General features: G+C 52.6%; 1 protein-coding gene across 4 annotated transcripts in view; it reads right to left on the bottom strand.

The window, feature by feature from the left end:
* Positions 1-250: 250 nt before the first annotated feature.
* Positions 251-27,569, bottom strand: part of DAAM2 (dishevelled associated activator of morphogenesis 2) — a 319,005-nt gene continuing 291,686 nt past the window's right edge. For all 4 annotated transcript variants that reach the window (XM_075339000.1, XM_075338999.1, XM_075338998.1 and 1 more), the window contains 8 exons: positions 26,223-26,329; positions 26,009-26,097; positions 25,686-25,854; positions 20,800-20,907; positions 19,742-19,802; positions 17,517-17,648; positions 9,928-10,098; positions 251-2,085 (listed from right to left, as the gene is read on the bottom strand). In XM_075339000.1, the coding sequence (XP_075195115.1) occupies positions 1,870-2,085; positions 9,928-10,098; positions 17,517-17,648; positions 19,742-19,802; positions 20,800-20,907; positions 25,686-25,854; positions 26,009-26,097; positions 26,223-26,329 (1,053 nt within the window). In that variant the 3' untranslated portion in view covers positions 251-1,869. The remainder of the gene's footprint in view (positions 2,086-9,927; positions 10,099-17,516; positions 17,649-19,741; positions 19,803-20,799; positions 20,908-25,685; positions 25,855-26,008; positions 26,098-26,222; positions 26,330-27,569) is intronic.

The raw sequence follows: 27,569 nt of genomic DNA, 5'->3' as shown, positions 1-27,569 counted from the left end.
CACCGGGGGCCGATCTGAAGGCCGATGTGACAGTATGTGCTGTATGTACCGCAGGGACCCTCATCCGTGTGCAGAGTACCTGACCCCGCAGTACCTGACCCCGCAGTACCTGACCCCGTAGTACCTGACCCCGCAGTATCTGACCCCGCAGTATTTGATCCCGCAGTATCTGACCCCGCAGTACCTGACCCCGCAGTACCTGACCCCGCTCACGGGGCTTCCTAGGAGGGGCGTCAGAATATCGGATGTGGTTCCAAATATTTTCCATTATCCGTCACTTACTTTACATATATATATATATAAAAAAAAAAAATTACATCAATACCAGTCATCATATATACATTATTGCCACAGAAGATACCAGGATCCACATCCCAGGGTAAGTGCTTCGCTTCCGCAGTCGGGGGTCTGGTTCTATCACCGATTTCACCTTTTTATTTGGCAGTCATGATGGGGTGAGGGGTGTGTAGGACATAAGAAAATGTAGAGAAAATTATAAGACGTAGTCATGATCAAACCTTCTTCTCCACCAGACCTAGGACCAGAGTAAGGGTTAATGTATGTGTAAGTTGCCCAATGACCCAAAGACAAGAAGTTTTCGTTCCTACACGGTCCAGTCTCGAGGTGGTAACCACCGTCTCGTAGACACAAGTCATGGATGCTCCAAGGTTCTGTATAGTCGCTGGTCTGTGGTTTCTCGTCACCAATGGTCCAAGACGTCTCCAAAGAATTCCACTATCGAACATTCACTTAAGACTTTTAGGTTGGGAAACCGATTTTACAAGGTCAAGTACATCTGCAAGTTGTGTGGGTCACAAATCTAGTCCATGGCTGAGGGTCTAAATATATCTTCCCTAAATATCTGCAGTGGTCCAAGACGTGTCATGGAGATCGTGCAGACACTACCCAGACGTTCTGCGTCCAACCTCTGCCATCTATGGTCACCCCAACCCCAACCTCTAACGCCAACGTGAGGTCAATTAAATCCTACGATGATGACGGAGCCCCTGAATCGCGTGGTTTGTGCCCGGTGGGGTCATGTGCTGCGGGACGGCCTCTTCTGGCTCTCCCATGCGTCCGTTCCAGGATAGATTCCAAGTGTTGGCCGTCAGGAGGTTTTGGTTCCAGAATCTGATTCCGTCTATTATTTTTCCCTTTTTTTTTATTCCTATTTTTTGTTAGGAGGTCTTTGTGCTTTTGTTGAGGCAGCTGAGATTCCTCATCGTTTGCCCTTTGTGTGACAGCGTCCCCCGAAGCCAATACTAACCGTGGCAACACATCACAAAGGTAAAAAGTGCACAACATGTTGCAATTGTACAAGGGGTTGTTTTTTTGGATTTTGGAGATGGTCCTGGAATTACAAGGAGACGTTTGTGCAGGGGCCGGTCCTCATTAATATGCACTGATCCTGTTACTTTGCAGCTGGAACTTTACGGTTACATTTAAAAAGAAAATGTAACAAAAAAAACAAGTTGCATTTATTCTTTAGATTCCAAATGTGGACCTTGTAGTTCCCTCTGTTCTTGGCGTCTCCCTGGACGGGTGCAATGTTAAGCGCTCGTAGCCTTAGGGAAGATACTGTACAAAATACCGGGAATTCTGGAGGTTTCGACAGTGCAAAAAATGACAATATTTGGCACTTGTAAAGCGAGACTGCAGCGCGTGCCCCGTACTGAGGGTGCGTCTCCTGCAGGTCTTGTAGACGTGGACCTGGTCCACTCCGGTTCTCCGCTGAGGCACTTCACAAAGCCTGAAGCTCTGGTGGGAATGATCGCGGGCTCAGAGGTAAAGACTGCGCAGGGCAGTGTCCGCTGACCTCGAGTCCTCCTCCACATGGTCCTCCACCGCTAGCTCTCCACCGCTCGGATCCTAATAGTTCAGCTTCGTCACTGCCCGCTCTCTGCTGGGGTCCAGAATTTGGTTCCCAGAACGTTTCCGGTTCCTCTTAAGTTTGGATATGTCCTTATCAAAGACCTCTCCTGATCGCAACGCAGACACCAGGTCATCAAACTCCCCTCCTTCCTCCGATATACTCCCGGCCTGGGATTTCTTCAGTCGCCGCTCCTTCTCACGCTGATCCTTAAGCTAAAAAAAAGAAAAGAAAATTATATAATACAAATATTATATAAAGTAATTCTACATATTCCCAAACCCAAATGATTTATATACTCAGAACAGTGTACAAAAGCATAGTATCCTTCGCTACCACTGCTGCTCTAGAATGGGACAGGCGGTGTTCTCAGTGATGTCACCGCTGATCTCTGGTGATGGATAGGAGGTGTTCTCAGTGATGTCACCGCTGATCTCTGGTGATGGATAGGAGGTGTTCTCAGTGATGTCACCGCTGATCTCTGGTGATGGATAGGAGGTGTTCTCAGTGATGTCACTGCTGATCTCTGGTGATGGATAGGCGGTGTTCTCAGTGATGTCACTGCTGATCTCTGGTGATGGATAGGAGGTGTTCTCAGTGATGTCACTGCTGATCTCTGGTGATGGATAGGAGGTGTTCTCAGTGATGTCACCGCTGATCTCTGGTGATGGATAGGCGGTGTTCTCAGTGATGTCACTGCTGATCTCTGGTGATGGATAGGAGGTGTTCTCAGTGATGTCACCGCTGATCTCTGGTGATGGACAGGAGGTGTTCTCAGTGATGTCACTGCTGATCTCTGGTGATGGATAGGAGGTGTTCTCAGTGATGTCACCGCTGATCTCTGGTGATGGATAGGAGGTGTTCTCAGTGATGTCACCGCTGATCTCTGGTGATGGATAGGAGGTGTTCTCAGTGATGTCACTGCTGATCTCTGGTGATGGATAGGAGGTGTTCTCAGTGATGTCACTGCTGATCTCTGGTGAGGGATAGGCTGTGTTCTCAGTGATGTCACTGCTGATCTCTGGTGATGGATAGGCGGTGTTCTCAGTGATGTCACCGCTGATCTCTGGTGATGGATAGGCGGTGTTCTCAGTGATGTCACCGCTGATCTCTGGTGATGGATAGGAGGTGTCCTCAGTGATGTCATTGCTGATCTCTGGTGATGGATAGGAGGTGTTCTCAGTGATGTCACTGCTGATCTCTGGTGATGGATAGGAGGTGTTCTCAGTGATGTCACTGCTGATCTCTGGTGATGGATAGGAGGTGTTCTCAGTGATGTCACCGCTGATCTCTGGTGATGGATAGGAGGTGTTCTCAGTGATGTCACCGCTGATCTCTGGTGATGGATAGGAGGTGTTCTCAGTGATGTCACCGCTGATCTCTGGTGATGGATAGGCGGTGTTCTCAGTGATGTCACCGCTGATCTCTGGTGATGGATAGGTGGTGTTCTCAGTGATGTCACCACTGATCTCTGGTGATGGATAGGCGGTGTTCTCAGTGATGTCACTGCTGATCTCTGGTGATGGATAGGAGGTGTTCTCAGTGATGTCACCGCTGATCTCTGGTGATGGATAGGAGGTGTTCTCAGTGATGTCACCGCTGATCTCTGGTGATGGATAGGAGGTGTTCTCAGTGATGTCACTGCTGATCTCTGGTGATGGATAGGCGGTGTTCTCAGTGATGTCACCGCTGATCTCTGGTGATGGATAGGCGGTGTTCTCAGTGATGTCACCGCTGATCTCTGGTGATGGATAGGAGGTGTTCTCAGTGATGTCACTGCTGATCTCTGGTGATGGATAGGCGGTGTTCTCAGTGATGTCACCGCTGATCTCTGGTGATGGATAGGAGGTGTTCTCAGTGATGTCACTGCTGATCTCTGGTGATGGATAGGAGGTGTTCTCAGTGATGTCACCGCTGATCTCTGGTGATGGATAGGCGGTGTTCTCAGTGATGTCACTGCTGATCTCTGGTGATGGATAGGCGGTGTTCTCAGTGATGTCACCGCTGATCTCTGGTGATGGATAGGAGGTGTCCTCAGTGATGTCACTGCTGATCTCTGGTGATGGATAGGAGGTGTCCTCAGTGATGTCACTGCTGATCTCTTGTGATGGATAGGCGGTGTTCTCAGTGATGTCACTGCTGATCTCTGGTGATGGATAGGAGGTGTCCTCAGTGATGTCACTGCTGATCTCTGGTGATGGATAGGAGGTGTTCTCAGTGATGTCACCGCTGATCTCTGGTGATGGATAGGAGGTGTTCTCAGTGATGTCACTGCTGATCTCTGGTGATGGATAGGTGGTGTTCTCAGTGATGTCACTGCTGATCTCTGGTGATGGATAGGCGGTGTTCTCAGTGATGTCACTGCTGATCTCTGGTGATGGATAGGTGGTGTTCTCAGTGATGTCACTGCTGATCTCTGGTGATGGATAGGAGGTGTTTTCAGTGATGTCACCGCTGATCTCTGGTGATGGATAGGAGGTGTTCTCAGTGATGTCACTGCTGATCTCTGGTGATGGATAGGTGGTGTTCTCAGTGATGTCACTGCTGATCTCTGGTGATGGATAGGCGGTGTTCTCAGTGATGTCACCGCTGATCTCTGGTGATGGATAGGCGGTGTTCTCAGTGATGTCACTGCTGATCTCTGGTGATGGATAGGTGGTGTTCTCAGTGATGTCACTGCTGATCTCTGGTGATGGATAGGAGGTGTTTTCAGTGATGTCACCGCTGATCTCTGGTGATGGATAGGAGGTGTTCTCAGTGATGTCACTGCTGATCTCTGGTGATGGATAGGTGGTGTTCTCAGTGATGTCACTGCTGATCTCTGGTGATGGATAGGCGGTGTTCTCAGTGATGTCACCGCTGATCTCTGGTGATGGATAGGAGGTGTTCTCAGTGATGTCACTGCTGATCTCTGGTGATGGATAGGAGGTGTTTTCAGTGATGTCACCGCTGATCTCTGGTGATGGATAGGAGGTGTTCTCAGTGATGTCACTGCTGATCTCTGGTGATGGATAGGTGGTGTTCTCAGTGATGTCACTGCTGATCTCTGGTGATGGATAGGAGGTGTTCTCAGTGATGTCACCGCTGATCTCTGGTGATGGATAGGAGGTGTTCTCAGTGATGTCACTGCTGATCTCTGGTGATGGATAGGAGGTGTTCTCAGTGATGTCACCGCTGATCTCTGGTGATGGATAGGCGGTGTTCTCAGTGATGTCACTGCTGATCTCTGGTGATGGATAGGCGGTGTTCTCAGTGATGTCACCGCTGATCTCTGGTGATGGATAGGAGGTGTCCTCAGTGATGTCACTGCTGATCTCTGGTGATGGATAGGAGGTGTTCTCAGTGATGTCACCGCTGATCTCTGGTGATGGATAGGCGGTGCACTCTGCGGATCTCTGGTGATGGATAGGCGATGTCCTCAGTGATGTCACTGCTGATCTCTGGTGATGGATAGGAGGTGTTCTCAGTGATGTCACTGCTGATCTCTGGTGAGGGATAGGCTGTGTTCTCAGTGATGTCACTGCTGATCTCTGGTGATGGATAGGCGGTGTTCTCAGTGATGTCACCGCTGATCTCTGGTGATGGATAGGCGGTGTTCTCAGTGATGTCACCGCTGATCTCTGGTGATGGATAGGAGGTGTCCTCAGTGATGTCATTGCTGATCTCTGGTGATGGATAGGCGGTGTTCTCAGTGATGTCACTGCTGATCTCTGGTGATGGATAGGAGGTGTTCTCAGTGATGTCACCGCTGATCTCTGGTGATGGATAGGAGGTGTTCTCAGTGATGTCACCGCTGATCTCTGGTGATGGATAGGAGGTGTTCTCAGTGATGTCACTGCTGATCTCTGGAGATGGATAGGAGGTGTTCTCAGTGATGTCACCGCTGATCTCTGGTGATGGATAGGTGGTGTTCTCAGTGATGTCACCACTGATCTCTGGTGATGGATAGGCGGTGTTCTCAGTGATGTCACTGCTGATCTCTGGTGATGGATAGGAGGTGTTCTCAGTGATGTCACCGCTGATCTCTGGTGATGGATAGGAGGTGTTCTCAGTGATGTCACCGCTGATCTCTGGTGATGGATAGGAGGTGTTCTCAGTGATGTCACTGCTGATCTCTGGTGATGGATAGGCGGTGTTCTCAGTGATGTCACCGCTGATCTCTGGTGATGGATAGGCGGTGTTCTCAGTGATGTCACCGCTGATCTCTGGTGATGGATAGGAGGTGTTCTCAGTGATGTCACTGCTGATCTCTGGTGATGGATAGGCGGTGTTCTCAGTGATGTCACCGCTGATCTCTGGTGATGGATAGGAGGTGTTCTCAGTGATGTCACTGCTGATCTCTGGTGATGGATAGGAGGTGTTCTCAGTGATGTCACCGCTGATCTCTGGTGATGGATAGGCGGTGTTCTCAGTGATGTCACTGCTGATCTCTGGTGATGGATAGGCGGTGTTCTCAGTGATGTCACCGCTGATCTCTGGTGATGGATAGGAGGTGTCCTCAGTGATGTCACTGCTGATCTCTGGTGATGGATAGGAGGTGTCCTCAGTGATGTCACTGCTGATCTCTTGTGATGGATAGGCGGTGTTCTCAGTGATGTCACTGCTGATCTCTGGTGATGGATAGGAGGTGTCCTCAGTGATGTCACTGCTGATCTCTGGTGATGGATAGGAGGTGTTCTCAGTGATGTCACCGCTGATCTCTGGTGATGGATAGGAGGTGTTCTCAGTGATGTCACTGCTGATCTCTGGTGATGGATAGGTGGTGTTCTCAGTGATGTCACTGCTGATCTCTGGTGATGGATAGGCGGTGTTCTCAGTGATGTCACTGCTGATCTCTGGTGATGGATAGGTGGTGTTCTCAGTGATGTCACTGCTGATCTCTGGTGATGGATAGGAGGTGTTTTCAGTGATGTCACCGCTGATCTCTGGTGATGGATAGGAGGTGTTCTCAGTGATGTCACTGCTGATCTCTGGTGATGGATAGGTGGTGTTCTCAGTGATGTCACTGCTGATCTCTGGTGATGGATAGGCGGTGTTCTCAGTGATGTCACCGCTGATCTCTGGTGATGGATAGGCGGTGTTCTCAGTGATGTCACTGCTGATCTCTGGTGATGGATAGGTGGTGTTCTCAGTGATGTCACTGCTGATCTCTGGTGATGGATAGGAGGTGTTTTCAGTGATGTCACCGCTGATCTCTGGTGATGGATAGGAGGTGTTCTCAGTGATGTCACTGCTGATCTCTGGTGATGGATAGGTGGTGTTCTCAGTGATGTCACTGCTGATCTCTGGTGATGGATAGGCGGTGTTCTCAGTGATGTCACCGCTGATCTCTGGTGATGGATAGGAGGTGTTCTCAGTGATGTCACTGCTGATCTCTGGTGATGGATAGGAGGTGTTTTCAGTGATGTCACCGCTGATCTCTGGTGATGGATAGGAGGTGTTCTCAGTGATGTCACTGCTGATCTCTGGTGATGGATAGGTGGTGTTCTCAGTGATGTCACTGCTGATCTCTGGTGATGGATAGGAGGTGTTCTCAGTGATGTCACCGCTGATCTCTGGTGATGGATAGGAGGTGTTCTCAGTGATGTCACTGCTGATCTCTGGTGATGGATAGGAGGTGTTCTCAGTGATGTCACCGCTGATCTCTGGTGATGGATAGGCGGTGTTCTCAGTGATGTCACTGCTGATCTCTGGTGATGGATAGGCGGTGTTCTCAGTGATGTCACCGCTGATCTCTGGTGATGGATAGGAGGTGTCCTCAGTGATGTCACTGCTGATCTCTGGTGATGGATAGGAGGTGTTCTCAGTGATGTCACCGCTGATCTCTGGTGATGGATAGGCGGTGCACTCTGCGGATCTCTGGTGATGGATAGGCGATGTCCTCAGTGATGTCACTGCTGATCTCTGGTGATGGATAGGAGGTGTTCTCAGTGATGTCACCGCTGATCTCTGGTGATGGATAGGAGGTGTTCTCAGTGATGTCACTGCTGATCTCTGGTGATGGATAGGCGGTGTTCTCAGTGATGTCACTGCTGATCTCTGGTGATGGATAGGTGGTGTTCTCAGTGATGTCACTGCTGATCTCTGGTGATGGATAGGAGGTGTTTTCAGTGATGTCACCGCTGATCTCTGGTGATGGATAGGCGGTGTTCTCAGTGATGTCCCTGCTGATCTCTGGTGATGGATAGGCGATGTTCTCAGTGATGTCACCTCTGATCTCTGGTGATGGATAGGAGGTGTTCTCAGTGATGTCACTGCTGATCTCTGGTGATGGATAGGAGGTGTTCTCAGTGATGTCACTGCTGATCTCTGGTGATGGATAGGAGGTGTTCTCAGTGATGTCACCGCTGATCTCTGGTGATGGATAGGAGGTGTTCTCAGTGATGTCACCGCTGATCTCTGGTGATGGATAGGAGGTGTTCTCAGTGATGTCACTGCTGATCTCTGGTGATGGATAGGAGGTGTTCTCAGTGATGTCACCGCTGATCTCTGGTGATGGATAGGCGGTGTTCTCAGTGATGTCACTGCTGATCTCTGGTGATGGATAGGCGGTGTTCTCAGTGATGTCACCGCTGATCTCTGGTGATGGATAGGAGGTGTCCTCAGTGATGTCACTGCTGATCTCTGGTGATGGATAGGAGGTGCCCTCAGTGATGTCACTGCTGATCTCTTGTGATGGATAGGCGGTGTTCTCAGTGATGTCACCGCTGATCTCTGGTGATGGATAGGAGGTGTTCTCAGTGATGTCACCGCTGATCTCTGGTGAAGGATAGGAGGTGTCCTCAGTGATGTCACTGCTGATCTCTGGTGATGGATAGGAGGTGTTCTCAGTGATGTCACCGCTGATCTCTGGTGATGGATAGGCGGTGCTCTCTGCGGATCTCTGGTGATGGATAGGCGGTGTTCTCAGTGATGTCACTGCTGATCTCTGGTGATGGATAGGCGGTGTTCTCAGTGATGTCACCGCTGATCTCTTGTGATGGATAGGCGGTTTTCTCAGTGATGTCACCGCTGATCTCTGGTGAGGGATAGGAGGTGTTCTCAGTGATGTCACCGCTGATCTCTGGTGATGGATAGGTGGTGTTCTCAGTGATGTCACCGCTGATCTCTGGTGATGGATAGGAGGTGTTCTCAGTGATGTCACTGCTGATCTCTGGTGATGGATAGGAGGTGTTCTCAGTGATGTCACCGCTGATCTCTGGTGATGGATAGGCGGTGTTCTCAGTGATGTCACTCTGCTGATCTCTGGTGATGGATAGGAGGTGTTCTCAGTGATGTCACCGCTGATCTCTGGTGATGGATAGGAGGTGTTCTCAGTGATGTCACCGCTGATCTCTGGTGATGGATAGGAGGCGTTCTCAGTGATGTCACCGCTGATCTCTGGTGATGGATAGGAGGTGTTCTCAGTGATGTCACCGCTGATCTCTGGTGATGGATAGGAGGTGTTCTCAGTGATGTCACCGCTGATCTCTGGTGATGGATAGGATGTGTTCTCAGTGATGTCACCGCTGATCTCTGGTGATGGATAGGAGGTGTTCTCAGTGATGTCACCGCTGATCTCTGGTGATGGATAGGAGGTGTTCTCAGTGATGTCACCGCTGATCTCTGGTGATGGATAGGAGGTGTTCTCAGTGATGTCACCGCTGATCTCTGGTGATGGATAGGAGGTGTTCTCAGTGATGTCACCGCTGATCTCTGGTGATGGATAGGAGGTGTTCTCAGTGATGTCACCGCTGATCTCTGGTGATGGATAGATGGTGTTCTCAGTGATGTCACCGCTGATCTCTGGTGATGGATAGGCGGTGTTCTCAGTGATGTCACCGCTGATCTCTGGTGATATCATCACTTGGGCAACAGAATCTGCTTTATCCTTTCTTACCTCTAGGTGTCGCTGTTACCCTTCCCGCTGTTTCCGCATGGACACATTGTACATTACAGCTTTATTTGCCTCCATTTTTTAACATTTGGTTGTTTTGCTTGAAAAATCCTATTTAATAATGAAGCCCCTTAAAATAAAAAAAAAAATAGTGCTTCTCACAATGATCCCTTCGACTCACCATGGCTTCCATCCGCGCCCGCCGCTCCTCCTCCTCTTTCTTTTTTCTCATGTTCTCCAGATCTTGTTTCGCTTCAGAAAATGACTGCAAAAAAGTATCGAAAATGCCAAAAAACTCATCCGGCTGCATTTTACCCTCAGATTCTCCAAAATGTTTCATTGCTTTGGCAAACTAAAAGAAAAGGAAAGAACGGACACGATCAGAGGTGGTAAAAGCTTCATAATGTGAACAGGCTCTGAAACTGGAGATATTGAGTTAATTCATATAAATGAGCACGGATGGACAGTTCTTATAAATTCAACCTATTTTTCACTTTACTGCTTATTAAAATTTTCAGTCGTTCTTGAGATATGAGACACTTTCTTTTGTTTGCAGATCGTTGTCTTAGAGACCGACCACCGCTGCTACGAAGACGCACAATGTTTACAAGCTTTTTCCTATTGAGCTTGTAAGCACTGTTTGGAAGCTGTCCATGAACGCTGGCGTGCACGCTCATTGCCTAATCACAGCCAATGTCAGCACAGAGCTTACTAACTAGACTACAGCGGTGGTCGGTCTCCTAGGCAACAACCTGTAAACAAAAGAAAAATTTTAAATATCTCAAGAATGGCTAAAAATTTTAAAAAGCAGAAAATTGTGAAAATGCTTCTTATGATGATCAGTGTCACTCTATAAAGATGGGAGCAACCCTGTAAAATACACGAGCCCTTTACCAACCACTGTATATAACACGCAGATACCGCAATATACACACGCTACTGACACACACAATCCTCACTATAAAGGGCCCTGTCCATCATCAGCGAATATCCACTGCACACAGATTCATAACATGAACCCGAGCATGGTAGTGCCCGCTCATCACTAGTTACCAGTACTGAGCACCTGAGCATGGTAGTGCCCGCTCATCACTAGTTACCAGTACTGAGCACCCGAGCATGGTAGTGCTCGCTCATCACTAGTTACCAGTACTGAGCACCCGAGCATGGTAGTGCCCACTCATCACTAGTTACCAGTACTGAGCACCCGAGCATGGTAGTGCCCGCTCATCACTAGTTACCAGTACTGAGCACCCGAGCATGGAAGTGCCCGCTCATCACTAGTTACCAGTACAGAGCACCCGAGCATGGTAGTGCCCGCTCATCACTAGTTACCAGTACAGAGCACCCGAGCATGGTAGTGCCGCTCATCACTAGTTACCAGTACTGAGCACCTGAGCATGGTAGTGCCCGCTCATCACTAGTTACCAGTACTGAGCAGCTGAGCATGGTAGTGTCCACTCATCACTAGTTACCAGTACTGAGCACCCGAGCATGGTAGTGCCCGCTCATCACTAGTTACCAGTACTGAGCACCCGAGCAATGGTAGTGCCCGCTCATCACTAGTTACCAGTACTGAGCACCTGAGCATGGTAGTGCCCGCTCATCACTAGTTACCAGTACTGAGCACCTGAGCATGGTAGTGCCCGCTCATCACTAGTTACCAGTACTGAGCACCCGAGCATGGTAGTGCCCACTCATCACTAGTTACCAGTACTGAGCACCTGAGCATGGTAGTGTCCGCTCATCACTAGTTACCAGTACTGAGCACCTGAGCATGGTAGTGTCCGCTCATCACTAGTTACCAGTACTGAGCACCCGAGCATGGTAGTGCCCGCTCATCACTAGTTACCAGTACTGAGCCCCCGAGCATGGTAGTGCCCGCTCATCACTAGTTACCAGTACTGAGCACCCGAGCATGGTAGTGCCCGCTCATCACTAGTTACCAGTACTGAGCACCTGAGCATGGTAGTGCCCGCTCATCACTAGTTACCAGTACTGAGCAGCTGAGCATGGTAGTGTCCACTCATCACTAGTTACCAGTACTGAGCACCCGAGCATGGTAGTGCCCGCTCATCACTAGTTACCAGTACTGAGCACCCGAGCAATGGTAGTGCCCGCTCATCACTAGTTACCAGTACTGAGCACCTGAGCATGGTAGTGCCCGCTCATCACTAGTTACCAGTACTGAGCACCTGAGCATGGTAGTGCCCGCTCATCACTAGTTACCAGTACTGAGCACCCGAGCATGGTAGTGCCCACTCATCACTAGTTACCAGTACTGAGCACCTGAGCATGGTAGTGTCCGCTCATCACTAGTTACCAGTACTGAGCACCTGAGCATGGTAGTGTCCGCTCATCACTAGTTACCAGTACTGAGCACCCGAGCATGGTAGTGCCCGCTCATCACTAGTTACCAGTACTGAGCACCCGAGCATGGTAGTGCCCGCTCATCACTAGTTACCAGTACTGAGCACTCGAGCATGGTAGTGCCCGCTCATCACTAGTTACCAGTACTGAGCACCCGAGCATGGTAGTGCCCGCTCATCACTAGTTACCAGTACTGAGCACCCGAGCATGGTAGTGCCCGCTCATCACTAGTTACCAGTACTGAGCACCTGAGCATGGTAGTGCCCGCTCATCACTAGTTACCAGTACTGAGCACCCGAGCATGGTAGTGCCCACTCATCACTAGTTACCAGTACAGAGCACCCGAGCATGGTAGTGCCCGCTCATCACTAGTTACCAGTACAGAGCACCCGAGCATGGTAGTGCCCGCTCATCACTAGTTACCAGTACTGAGCACCCGAGCATGGTAGTGCCCGCTCATCACTAGTTACCAGTACAGAGCACCCGAGCATGGTAGTGCCCGCTCATCACTAGTTACCAGTACTGAGCACCCGAGCATGGTAGTGCCCGCTCATCACTAGTTACCAGTACTGAGCACCTGAGCATGGTAGTGCCCGCTCATCACTAGTTACCAGTACAGAGCACCCGAGCATGGTAGTGCCCGCTCATCACTAGTTACCAGTACTGAGCAGCTGAGCATGGTAGTGTCCACTCATCACTAGTTACCAGTACTGAGCACCCGAGCATGGTAGTGCCCGCTCATCACTAGTTACCAGTACTGAGCACCCGAGCATGGTAGTGCCCGCTCATCACTAGTTACCAGTACTGAGCACCCGAGCATGGTAGTGCCCGCTCATCACTAGTTACCAGTACTGAGCACCCGAGCATGGTAGTGCCCGCTCATCACTAGTTACCAGTACAGAGCACCTGAGCATGGTAGTGCCCGCTCATCACTAGTTACCAGTACTGAGCACCCAAGCATGGTAGTGCCCGCTCATCACTAGTTACCAGTACAGAGCACCTGAGCATGGTAGTGCCCGCTCATCACTAGTTACCAGTACTGAGCACCCGAGCATGGTAGTGCCCGCTCATCACTAGTTACCAGTACTGAGCACCCGAGCATGGTAGTGCCCGCTCATCACTAGTTACCAGTACTGAGCACCTGAGCATGGTAGTGCCCGCTCATCACTAGTTACCAGTACAGAGCACCCGAGCATGGTAGTGCCCGCTCATCACTAGTTACCAGTACAGAGCACCTGAGCATGGTAGTGCCCGCTCATCACTAGTTACCAGTACAGAGCACCCGAGCATGGTAGTGCCCGCTCATCACTAGTTACCAGTACTGAGCACCCGAGCATGGTAGTGCCCGCTCATCACTAGTTACCAGTACTGAGCACCCGAGCATGGTAGTGCCCGCTCATCACTAGATACCAGTACAGAGCACCTGAGCATGGTAGTGCCCGCTCATCACTAGTTACCAGTACTGAGCACCCGAGCATGGTAGTGCCCACTCATCATTAACCATTAGGAATCTCAGAACATATAACTACCAAACCGAAACCCAGCTTTCCCAGTGTCAGCATCAGCCCAGAATTTGTCATCACGGACTTGTAATCCAGAAATAAGAAGCATTTAACTCTTTGGCGTTATACTGTACGTTTCACAGTCCCAGTGGGAGTTCTGGGGCTTTAACCCTTTAGGGTCTGTTCACACGTTGCTTTTTTTGCTGCTTTTTTTCAGCAGCAAAACCTGATCTCTTGGCAGATAAAAAAGCTACTTCCAAAAAGCAAGTTTTGCTGCATTTTTATGCATATTTGGTGCGTCATTTGTCTCTAGTACATGCTTAAATAAAGTTAGCTTTATTCACCACAAAAGCAGCAAAAATGCAGCAAAAACGCAACGTATGAACACCTGCACAGCAGAACGCTGGAAAGTAATTCCCTCTCTTCTGGGGTAAAGCTGGAGACGCTGGACAATGAGTGATTTTCGTGGAGACTGATCCTTAAGACGTCCGTGAGAATATGGATTCCTGGTCTTAGGCACGAGACGCAGGTTTCGCACCTCTGAGAATATTTCCTTACTCTGCAGATTCCTCTTATTTTCTTATCTTACTTCTTCCAAGTTGTAATTGGCCGGGCTCTTTATTTCTTCACCAAACAAGTCAGTAGCAGTTTGCCGGCACCTGGCGACTCTCCTGCATCTCACACCTCCACCATCTGCTTCCTGATTGGCCGTTATTGCAGGATGGGAAGAATTCCGCAATCCGTGATTGGCTCCAATGAACGCTGTGCAGGAGTTTTACGAGCCGGCTGCTCTCTGATTGGTCGCTCTGCAGCCACAATGTTATTATATGTTATTTATAAATATAGAAGGGTTTTGGGCTTTCCTTTACTTACCAGAAGCTCAGGACACCCAGCGGGGACCCTAAAGGTAACCTGTCCCCACGGGAGCTCCGGCCGACCCCCGAATAATAAACTGGAGGACGCAAGAGTGGTATAAACTATAATAAGATAGGTAGTCACCGCCAGATGGATGGAGGGCCGAGACCCTCCTATACTCTGCACGGGGTGATAACAAATAGCAATACACTATTCATTCCACTATGGTCAGCCTCTCCCAATAATGGCAGATACCAGGGAGTAATAGACTGAACTCACTTGTCCTACAGTCTCCTCCCCCAGTAATGGCTGATAACAGAGAGTAATAGATTGTACTCACCTGTCCTACAGACTCTTCCCCCAGTAATGGCTGATAACAGGGAGTAAAGAATTGCAGTCACCTGTCCTACAGTCTTCTCCCCCAGTAATGGCTGCTAACAGGCAGTAATACATTGCAATCGCATGTCCTACAGTTTCTCCCCTCCACAGTAATGGCTGATAACAGGGAGTAATAGATTGCAGTTACCTGTCCTGCAGTCTCCTCCCCCAGAAATGGCTGATAACAGGGAGTAATAGATTGTACTCACCTGTCCTACAGTCTCCACCTCCCCCAGTAATGGCTGATAATAGGAAGTAATAGATTGCAGTGACCTGTCCTGCAGTCTCCTCCCCCAGTAATGGCTGATAACAGGGAGTGATAGATTGCAGTCACCTGTCCTGCAGTCTCCTCCCCCAGTAATGGCTGATAACAGGGAGTAATAGATTGTACTCACCTGTCCTACAGTCTCCTCCCCCCCCAGTAATGGCTGATAATAGGAAGTAATAGATTGCAGTGACCTGTCCTGCAGTCTCCTCCCCCAGTAATGGCTGATAACAGGGAGTGATAGATTGCAGTCACCTGTCCTGCAGTCGCCTTTCCAGTACTGGCTGATAACAGAGAGCAGCGGCTGCGCTCAGTGTGAGGTTCCGCGTGCCCGGTGAGCTCATGCTGCGGCCGGGGGCCAGCGATTCCCCTCTGTAGCGCTGGCTGTTAGGAGTTTTGCCAGGACAGAATCCCGCAGACCCCGGAGACCCCGCTCCTCAGTCCCAGCGCCAGAACTCGCACTTTCTAAATACTCTGCTTACTGTGAGGATTATGGAGGGTGAAGGAGAGTGAAATGTCAAACAAACATTCCTGCCGAGGAACGTGCCGTTCCCAATATTCTCCCGAATCCCAGCCTGTAATCATCTGCATCCCCCCATAAAACCGCAGCAGCCCCCGTCCTGCACCGGGCCCCCGATCCCAAACACAGATGCAGCCATCGATTCACATCTGCAAATCCAAGTCAATAAACTAAGAACCTCCATAGGTGGAAAGTACCAATAACACTGCTCATCCAGAGCCTCCTGCTGCATGAATATAATGGCAGAGCTGCAGTGATCACTGACTCTGGAGTGTGGGCAGGCCTGGATAACCAAGACTAGACAAGAGGAAGATCTGCAGCCATACTGCATCTCTGTGTGCGAGGAAATCTGCTCAGCCTGAGCCTCCTGCTGCAGGAATATAATGGCAGAGCTGCAGTGATCACTGACTCTGGAGAGTGGGCAGGCCTGGATAACCAAGACTAGACAAGAGGAAGATCTGCAGCCATACTGCATCTCTGTGTGTGCGAGGAAATCTGCTCATCCAGAGCCTCCTGCTGCAGGAATATAATGGCAGAGCTGCAGTGATCACTGACTCTGGAGTGTGGGCAGGCCTGGATAACCCAGACTAGACAAGAGGAAGATCTGCAGCCATACTGCATCTCTGTCTGCGAGGAAATCCGCTCAGCCTGAGCCTCCTGCTGCAGGAATATAATGGCAGAGCTGCAGTGATCACTGACTCTGGAGTGTGGGCAGGCCTGGATAACCCAGACTAGACAAGAGGAAGATCTGCAGCCATACTGCATTTCTGTGTGTGCAGAGATCTGCTCAGCCTGAGCCTCCTGCTGCAGGAATATAATGGCAGAGCTGCAGTGATCACTGACTCTGGAGAGTGGGCAGGCCTGGATAACCCAGACTAGACAAGAGGAAGATCTGCAGCCATACTGCATCTCTGTGTGCGAGGAAATCCGCTCAGCCTGAGCCTCCTGCTGCAGGAATATAATGGCAGAGCTGCAGTGATCACTGACTCTGGAGAGTGGGCAGGCCTGGATAACCCAGACTAGACAAGAGGAAGATCTGCAGCCATACTGCATCTCTGTGTGCGAGGAAATCCGCTCAGCCTGAGCCTCCTGCTGCAGGAATATAATGGCAGAGCTGCAGTGATCACTGACTCTGGAGTGTGGGCAGGCCTGGATAACCCAGACTAGACAAGAGGAAGATCTGCAGCCATACTGCATCTCTGTGTGCGAGGAAATCCGCTCAGCCTGAGCCTCCTGCTGCAGGAATATAATGGCAGAGCTGCAGTGATCACTGACTCTGGAGAGTGGGCAGGCCTGGATAACCCAGACTAGACAAGAGGAAGATCTGCAGCTATACTGCATTTCTGTGTGTGCAGAGATCTGCTCAGCCTGAGCCTCCTGCTGCAGGAATATAATGGCAGAGCTGCAGTGATCACTGACTCTGGAGAGTGGGCAGGCCTGGATAACCCAGACTAGGCAAGAGGAAGATCTGCAGCCATACTGCATCTCTGTGTGTGCAGAGATCTGCTCAGCCTGAGCCTCCTGCTGCAGGAATATAATGGCAGAGCTGCAGTGATCACTGACTCTGGAGAGTGGGCAGGCCTGGATAACCCAGAATAATAGACAAGAGGAAGATCTGCAGCCATACTGCATCTCTGTGTGTGCAGAGATCTGCTCAGCCTGAGCCCCCTGCTTCATGAGTAGATGGCAGGAGCTAAATCATACATAATTCTTATTTCTCCAATCACATTTAAAGCACCCACATCATTGTCTATACACGGCTCATGAACACTTCACTCATTTTGCAGCCAGTAGCAGAATTATGAATGCAGCTCTGCATGTGATTGGAGCTGTAACTCGGGGTCAGGGGGTTTCCTGTTGTAGGTGAATGCAGCGCCCACCTTATCCCGGGCCTCACTCAGAAGGTCTTCGAGCTCCGAGAAGCTGAAACTGGCCACGGTGATGAAGTCCCCCATAACGGGCACGAAGCGGTCCTCCGGGTCCCTGTACTGCCGCTTCTGATACTCCAGCTCCTGAAAGTGAGAAACTGTTACTACAAGATTCTGCACGTCAGAAACAAATCTGCAACATCTCCAAAATTCACCAGAACACCACCGACCCAGAAGGAAATAACAAGGGAACGAGAATACCAAGAGTTAACGGGGTCTGGAGGGGGCAGACGAGACCGGAGGGGGGCAGACGAGACCGGAGGGGGATAGAAGAGACCGGAGGGGGGGCAGACGAGACCGGAGGGGGGGCAGACGAGACCGGAGGGGGATAGAAGAGACCGGAGGGGGGGCAGACGAGACCGGAGGGGGGCAGACGAGACCGGAGGGGGGGCAGACGAGACCGGAGGGGGGGCAGACGAGACCGGAGGGGGGCAGACGAGACCGGAGGGGAGGCAGATGAGACCGGAGGGGGGGCAGACGAGACCGGAGGGGGGGCAGACGAGACCGGAGGGGGGGCAGACGAGACCGGAGGGGGGGCAGACGAGACCGGAGGGGGGGCAGACGAGACCGGAGGGGGACAGAAGAGACCGGAGGGGGACAGAAGAGACCGGAGGGGGACAGGCGAGACCGGAGGGGGACAGGCGAGACCGGAGGGGGGGCAGACGAGACCGGAGGGGGACAGAAGAGACCGGAGGGGGACAGAAGAGTCCGGAGGGGGACAGGCGAGACCGGAGGGGGGGCAGACGAGACCGGTGGGGGACAGAAGAAACTGGAGGGGGACAAAGGAGACCGGAGGGGGACAGAGGAGACAGGAAGGGGACAGAGGAGACAGGAAGGGGACAGAGGAGACAGGAAGGGGACAGACGACACAGGAGGGGGACAGAGGAGACAGGAATGGAACAGAGGAGACAGGAATGGGACAGAGGAGACAGGAATGGGACAGAGGAGACAGGAAGGGGACAGAGGAGACAGGAAGGGGACAGAGGAGACAGGAAGGGGACAGAGGAGACAGGAAGGGGACAGAGGAGACCGGAGGGGGACAGAGGAGACAGGAATGGGACAGAGGAGACAGGAATGGGACAGAGGAGACAGGAAGGGGACAGAGGAGACAGGAAGGGGACAGAGGAGACAGGAAGGGGACAGAGGAGACAGGAAGGGGACAGAGGAGACAGGAAGGGGACAGAGGAGACAGGAAGGGGACAGAGGAGACCGGAGGGGGACAGAGGAGACCGGAGGGGGACAGAGGAGACCGGAGGGGGACAGAGGAGACCGGAGGGGGACAGAGGAGACAGGAGGGGGACAGAGGAGACAGGAGGGGACAGAGGAGACAGGAGGGGGACAGAGGAGACCGGAGGGGGACAGAGGAGACCGGAGGGGGACAGAGGAGACCGGAGGGGGACAGAGGAGACAGGAGGGGGACAGAGGAGACAGGAGGGGACAGAGGAGACAGGAGGGGGACAGAGGAGACCGGAGGGGGACAGAGGAGACCGGAGGGGGACAGAGGAGACCGGAGGGGGACAGAGGAGACCGGAGGGGAGTATAGAGGAGACAGGAGTGGAATTTAGGCCCCATGCTTGCTATTCCTGTGGACACTCATATACACAATAGATAAGTTGCATTTTCTGTAAATTCTCGCTTGTGTTATTCGCCTTTTCTTAGAAGCCTCTGGTGATAACTCGGGGTGATGTTTCCAGTCTTTGCCGTCCGTGTGGTTGAGCCGATGAGATCTCTGTCCTGTTCCCAGTCACCACAAGAGACTCATCGCTCCTGGAGCAGGTTCAGAGGAGCCCCCGGACCCCCTTATCCCCGGCTGCCATGTTTGTCTGCTCCGCTCCTGTTAAGCGGCTGCCCGGGGTGTAAGTCACATCCTTGGCTCTGGTCATAATCCCCGAATCCTCATTATATGATAAGTGGCCATAAATGGAGAGAATCCACGGGACTGACGGGAAACGCTCGGGGCTCGGGGGCGGACGCGGCACTTCATATCATACAATCTATTTTCCCAGCGTTATTTTCCGCTTTACTGTAGAACGTCCATTCCGATACATGTCGTCTACCTCTATTCCCCCAGCGTCCGCCCCCCCCCCGCCCCGGACTGTGGAGGTGATACGGGGGCTACAGGTACAAATATTTCTTTCCACGACCCCTCCAAAAACGGAAAGGTGGGGACCACTCACCGCCTCCACAGCTCTCAGCCCGTTCTTTATGTTGTGCACGTCCTTCTCCAGCTCCCCCAAACTGAAAAAGAAAAGCAACATTTACCCCCATGTGACGACCTAAACACTGGGTTTATCCCTTGCCATGTTTTCTTGCTGTCAGTGAATAAGGACTGGTTTCCATTCAGAGGCGGTCGTTATGCTCACAAATGCATTGTGACTAATTAGTGCTCTGTGGTCTCTGGACTGACACATTGTAGCAAAACCGGCTGTTCTCAGATCTTCAGCCTTGTATGATCCGACAATTGTGGACACATCTGGGTCCATCGAGCGCCAAAGAGGCCACAACAGATGAAGACGCCGTGTGACGATTGCTATCGTGATTACTATTCGTTACAATGTATCAGCGTCCGGCTGCTTCTCACGGAGCGTCGCATGGACCGGATACAATTGTAACAAACCCTCAGTCATAAAATGCATTAGATCTAGGAGTTACCAACCACTGACTGCAAACTGGGAAATACTGAGATAATGACGCACAATTCTGTTTCCGAAGCTGCACAGGTGAAAAACAAGTCTGCGCTGCCTAGAGAGACAGTCCATTATGCTGCAAATAGGAAGAGAGGTCATTAAAGGGGCTGCAGAGTCCATGGAGGCTCAATGATGGGAGATATGGCCACCTTCTGCACGGATATGTCCTACTGAACAGAATGTGACCCTGCAGCTGCGGAGGTGGAGTTCCCCTTTAAGAGCCCTGGCAGTGGTCAGTGCAGAACATCTGGAAGGACTTGGGTTCTCACTTCTGGCTGCGCCCCCTCATTATTTTTGGGCATTGGGCACCGGCCCGTACATCGCACTTGTATGTTATCGTGTTACCACCTGGCAGGGTCACCGGAGAGCGATCCCCCCCGACCCCACCCCGGGAGGAACGAAAAGACTAATGTGAACATTTCATTTGGCAGAACGAGTCCACGACAAACACGAGCGGCCGGCGCTGACCCTGATCACATGGCGAGGGCAGAGGAGCAGCACAGGGAGGGCTTCTCTACGCTCCGAGCAGTGGGGGACGTGCGACTTACTTGACTTTAGCCGCCTCGGAGAGGTGCTCCAGCTCCCCCTGGATGCCGAGGATGTCGGGGTACGTCTTCTCAAATATCATAATTAAGTAGTGCAAGAGGGTGATGTTCCTACAGAGGAAAACAAGGATTAAACCACGGATACACAACTCTGCTGCCCGGACAGGACGGATACACAACTCTGCTGCCCGGACAGGGCGGATACACAACTCTGCTGCATGAAGAGGACGGATACACAACTCTGCTGCCCGGACAGGGCGGATACACAACTCTGCTGCCCGGACAGGACGGATACACGACTCTGCTGCCCGGACAGGACGGATACACGACTCTGCTGCCCGGACAGGACGGATACACGACTCTGCTGCAAGAAGAGGACGGATACACAACTCTGCTGCCCGGACAGGACGGATACACAACTCTGCTGCCCGGACAGGACGGATACACGACTCTGCTGCCCGGACAGGACGGATACACAACTCTGCTGCCCGGACAGGGCGGATACACAACTCTGCTGCCCGGACAGGACGGATACACGACTCTGCTGCCCGGACAGGACGGATACACGACTCTGCTGCAAGAAGAGGACGGATACACAACTCTGCTGCCCGGACAGGACGGATACACAACTCTGCTGCCCGGACAGGACGGATACACAACTCTGCTGCAAGAAGAGGACGGATACACGACTCTGCTGCCCGGACAGGGCGGATACACAACTCTGCTGCCCGGACAGGACGGATACACAACTCTGCTGCATGAAGAGGACGGATACACAACTCTGCTGCCCAGACAGGACGGATACACAACTCTGCTGCCCAGACAGGGCGGATACACAACTCTGCTGCCCAGACAGGACGGATACACAACTCTGCTGCCCGGACAGGACGGATACACGACTCTGCTGCCCGGACAGGACGGATACACAACTCTGCTGCAAGAAGGGGACGGATACACAACTCTGCTGCCCGGACAGGGCGGATACACAACTCTGCTGCCCGGACAGGACGGATACACAACTCTGCTGCAAGAAGAGGACGGATACACAACTCTGCTGCCCGGACAGGGCGGATACACAACTCTGCTGCCCGGACAGGGCGGATACACAACTCTGCTGCATGAAGAGGACGGATACACAACTCTGCTGCCCGGACAGGGCGGATACACAACTCTGCTGCCCGGACAGGACGGATACACGACTCTGCTGCCCGGACAGGACGGATACACGACTCTGCTGCAAGAAGAGGACGGATACACAACTCTGCTGCCCGGACAGGACGGATACACAACTCTGCTGCCCGGACAGGACGGATACACGACTCTGCTGCCCGGACAGGACGGATACACAACTCTGCTGCCCGGACAGGGCGGATACACAACTCTGCTGCCCGGACAGGACGGATACACGACTCTGCTGCCCGGACAGGACGGATACACGACTCTGCTGCAAGAAGAGGACGGATACACAACTCTGCTGCCCGGACAGGACGGATACACAACTCTGCTGCATGAAGAGGACGGATACACAACTCTGCTGCCCGGACAGGACGGATACACAACTCTGCTGCCCGGACAGGACGGATACACAACTCTGCTGCAAGAAGAGGACGGATACACGACTCTGCTGCCCGGACAGGGCGGATACACAACTCTGCTGCCCGGACAGGACGGATACACAACTCTGCTGCATGAAGAGGACGGATACACAACTCTGCTGCCCAGACAGGACGGATACACAACTCTGCTGCCCAGACAGGGCGGATACACAACTCTGCTGCCCAGACAGGACGGATACACAACTCTGCTGCCCGGACAGGACGGATACACGACTCTGCTGCCCGGACAGGACGGATACACAACTCTGCTGCAAGAAGGGGACGGATACACAACTCTGCTGCCCGGACAGGGCGGATACACAACTCTGCTGCCCGGACAGGACGGATACACAACTCTGCTGCAAGAAGAGGACGGATACACAACTCTGCTGCCCGGACAGGGCGGATACACAACTCTGCTGCCCGGACAGGACGGATACACAACTCTGCTGCATGAAGAGGACGGATACACAACTCTGCTGCCCGGACAGGACGGATACACAACTCTGCTGCATGAAGAGGACGGATACACAACTCTGCTGCCCGGACAGGACGGATACACAACTCTGCTGCCCAGACAGGACGGATACACAACTCTGCTGCATGAAGAGGACGGATACACAACTCTGCTGCCCGGACAGGGCGGATACACAACTCTGCTGCCCGGACAGGATGGATACACAACTCTGCTGCATGAAGAGGACGGATACACAACTCTGCTGCCCAGACAGGACGGATACACAACTCTGCTGCCCAGACAGGGCGGATACACAACTCTGCTGCCCAGACAGGACGGATACACAACTCTGCTGCCCGGACAGGACGGATACACGACTCTGCTGCCCGGACAGGACGGATACACAACTCTGCTGCAAGAAGAGGACGGATACACAACTCTGCTGCCCGGACAGGGCGGATACACAACTCTGCTGCCCGGACAGGACGGATACACAACTCTGCTGCCCGGACAGGACGGATACACAACTCTGCTGCAAGAAGAGGACGGATACACAACTCTGCTGCCCGGACAGGGCGGATACACAACTCTGCTGCCCGGACAGGACGGATACACAACTCTGCTGCATGAAGAGGACGGATACACAACTCTGCTGCCCGGACAGGACGGATACACAACTCTGCTGCATGAAGAGGACGGATACACAACTCTGCTGCCCAAACAGGACGGATACACAACTCTGCTGCCCGGACAGGACGGATACACGACTCTGCTGCCCGGACAGGGTGGATACACAACTCTGCTGCCCGGACAGGACGGATACACGACTCTGCTGCCCGGACAGGACGGATACACAACTCTGCTGCCCAGACAGGACGGATACACAACTCTGCTGCCCAGACAGGACGGATACACGACTCTGCTGCCCGGACAGGACGGATACACAACTCTGCTGCCCGGACAGGACGGATACACAACTCTGCTGCCCGGACAGGGCGGATACACAACTCTGCTGCCCGGACAGGGCGGATACACAACTCTGCTGCCCGGACAGGACGGAAACACAACTCTGCTGCCTGGACAGGACGGATACACATCTCTGCTGCCCGGACAGGACGGAAACACAACTCTGCTGCATGAAGAGGACGGATACACAACTCTGCTGCATGAAGAGGACGGCTACACAACTCTGCTGCCCAAACAGGACGGATACACAACTCTGCTGCCCGGACAGGACGGATACACAACTCTGCTGCCCAAACAGGATGGATACACAACTCTGCTGCCCGGACAGGACGGATACACGACTCTGCTGCCCGGACAGGGCGGATACACAACTCTGCTGCAAGAAGAGGACGGATACACAACTCTGCTGCATGAAGAGGACGGATACACAACTCTGCTGCCCAAACAGGACGGATACACAACTCTGCTGCCCGGACAGAACGGATACACAACTCTGCTGCCCGGACAGGATGGAAACACAACTCTGCTGCCCGGACAGGACGGATACACAACTCTGCTGCCCGGACAGGACGGATACACAACTCTGCTGCCCGGACAGGGCGGATACACATCTCTGCTGCCTGGACAGGACGGATACACAACTCTACTGCCCAGACAGGGCGGATACACATCTCTGCTGCCCGGACAGGACGGATACACAACTCTGCTGCCCGGACAGGACGGATACACAACTCTGCTGCCCGTACAGGACGGATACACAACTCTGCTGCCCGGACAGGGCGGATACACAACTCTGCTGCCCGGACAGGACGGATACACAACTCTGCTGCCCGGACAGGACGGATACACAACTCTGCTGCCCGGACAGGACGGATACACAACTCTGCTGCCCGTACAGGGCGGATACACATCTCTGCTGCCTGGACAGGACGGATACACAACTCTACTGCCCAGACAGGGCGGATACACATCTCTGCTGCCCGGACAGGACGGATACACATCTCTGCTGCCTGGACAGGACGGATACACACCTCTGCTGCCCGGACAGGACGGATACACAACTCTGCTGCCTTCACAGGACGGATACACAACTCTGCTGCCTGGACAGGACGGATACACACCTCTGCTGCCCGGACAGGACGGATACACAACTCTGCTGCCTTCACAGGACGGATACACATCTCTGCTGCCTTCACAGGACGGATACACATCTCTGCTGCCCGGACAGGACGGATACACATCTCTGCTGCCTGGACAGGACGGATACACACCTCTGCTGCCCGGACAGGACGGATACACAACTCTGCTGCACGGACAGGACCCTATGGGCTTCACCACAATCACACATTGACAGCTGAGAAGCAGATCCCTATATCTATTCCCAGAGGAGCTCCGCACGGCCTTTACGTCTCTTTACTCTTTCTTGACACTCTCCACGAGGAGGAACATTACCCCTTAAATCTATCCAGAGGCCTCTCACAAAATCTGATCTCCTGCTTTGCACTGATGAGGGGCAAACACCCCGAAACTCATCTGCAAATGCTGTATCTGGTTTGGCTAAAGGGTCACATTGACTTTTAGGATTTGTACTTCCAGTAGGTGGCGCTAGAGGTTAAGTCCTCTTTCTCTCTGATGAGGCTATCTGCATATCACATGGTACAACACAGCCAATCAGGAGGAAATATCAGAGCCTGTATAAAAGCTGAGGCAGGGAATGCAGCAGATAGTGTATAGTGAATCTGGATAGTGAGAGAAAGACAGCACAGACAGTGTGTGACGGCGCAGCAGTGAGAGCAGTCACCGTCCATTTACCCATAACCAGACATCGCATCCCTCGCATACGTTACACTGGTGCGCCTGCACTGGTTTACCTGTCTATACTGGATTTCGTGTCAATGATCTTATTCAGACTGGCGACTTTGAATCCGAAGGCGTTTCCTCTCTGGCCTTTATTCATGTAGTTTCCGAAGGCCAAGACGACTTCCAGAAGTTGCCTCAGCCGTTTGCTTCGGGTCAGTTCCTTGCAGGCCAGGAGCAGCGCTTCAAGACAAACATCAGACGGACGTCAGCCCAGGGCCTCGTTCACATTGCGTATGACAAGGAGGACAAGTACGGATGGACTCGCTCCACACTGGGTCAGTACGATCTACGCAGACCCCCAGGTTTGTGGCGCCATCGATTCACCGGATCTCACCTTCCACCTTCGGCTTCGCCTCCGCTAATCGCTCGGGGAACTTCTTCTTGAAAAACAAAGCCTGAAGCCGCTGCTGATAGTGGTCGATCCTGCAGGAAGGCGCGGAGGGTTAGATTCACCATAGCGCCGGCATACGGGGCCACCATAACGATTAATCAGGTCACAGGAAGAATTCATATAAGTATTGGCGCCCCAACAATAGAGGACATCGTACCTGCTCATCTCGTACAGGAAGCGGTCGGCACGCGCCATGCGGTCAATCTCGTGCTTGTGTTCTTCCAGGAGGTCGATGTCGCTCTTCTCTGGGATGAATTTCAAGAGCTGATGGGATAAAAGAAACGTAAATGCAAAGTCTGCGCCATATTGTTACATATTTCATACATGGAGCATACACCATGGAATGGGACTAATAGACAGGAGCGGGCAGAGGCCGGGCCCTGGACCATCCGGCCATGACTAGTGCGGTCACCATCACCCAGCATCAGTGCCCTTCCAGGATGGATGATGTCCCGGGGGTCCTTCAGCTCAGGTATGGGACTGATGGACAGGAGTGGGCAGAAGGGGGACCCTGGACCATCCGGCCATGACTAGTGCGGTCACCATCACCCAGCACCAGTGCCCATCTGGGATGGATGATGTCCCGGGGGTCCTTCAACTCAGGTATGGGACTGATGGACAGGAACGGGCAGAGGACGGACCCTGGAGCATCCGGCCGAGACTAGTGCGGTCACCTTCAGGAAGTGCCAGTGCCCATCTGGATGGATGTCGTCATGGTGGCCCTTCAGCTCAGTTATGGGACTGATAGACAGGAGTGGGCAGAAGGGGGACCCTGGAGCATTTGGACATGACTAGTGCAATCACCATCGGGTAGTGCCAGTGCCTGTCTGGAATGGATGACGTCATGGTGGTCCTTCAGCTCAGGTATGGGATGTATAGACAGCCGTGGACAGAGGCCGGACCCTGGACCATCCAGCCATAACTAGTGCGGTCACCTTCAGGCAGCACCAGTGCCCGTCTGGGATGGATGTCGTCCCAGGGCCCCCCCCAGCTCAAGTATGGGACTAATGGACAGGAGTGGGCAGAGGCCGGACTCTGGAGCATCCGGCCATGACTAGTGCCGTCACCATCAGGCAGTGCCAGTGCCCATTTGGGATGGATGTCGTCCCCGGGGGGCCCATCATCTCCAGTATGGGACTTATAGACAGGAGTGGGCAGAGGCCGGACCCTGGACCATCCGGCCGTGACTAGTGCGGTCACTATCAGTCAGCACCAGCGCCCGTCTGGGATGGGTGAAGTCTTGGGGGTCCTTCAGCTCCGATGAGATGCACCGGTCACCAGCTGGGTAGTTTATCGTTCATGTAGCGCTAGATGGCTCCCGTCACACCAACGCAGCACCATCTGATTACGCAATTCCATATTGTATCCCTTTGGGCTTAATGCATTCAAAAAATCTATGGAGAATCTGGGTCTCCAGGCTTCCCGGCTTTCAGTAGGGTCATTCTTTATGGGGTCTCTTCCATTGCGCCACAATCCATGTACGAAACCATAGAAGACACTTAGG

Source organism: Anomaloglossus baeobatrachus, chromosome 3 (assembly GCF_048569485.1).
Source record: "Anomaloglossus baeobatrachus isolate aAnoBae1 chromosome 3, aAnoBae1.hap1, whole genome shotgun sequence".
NCBI lineage: Eukaryota > Metazoa > Chordata > Amphibia > Anura > Aromobatidae > Anomaloglossus > Anomaloglossus baeobatrachus.
Note: the sequence above shows the minus strand (reverse complement) of the source record. Positions and strands in the feature narration are given on the sequence as shown.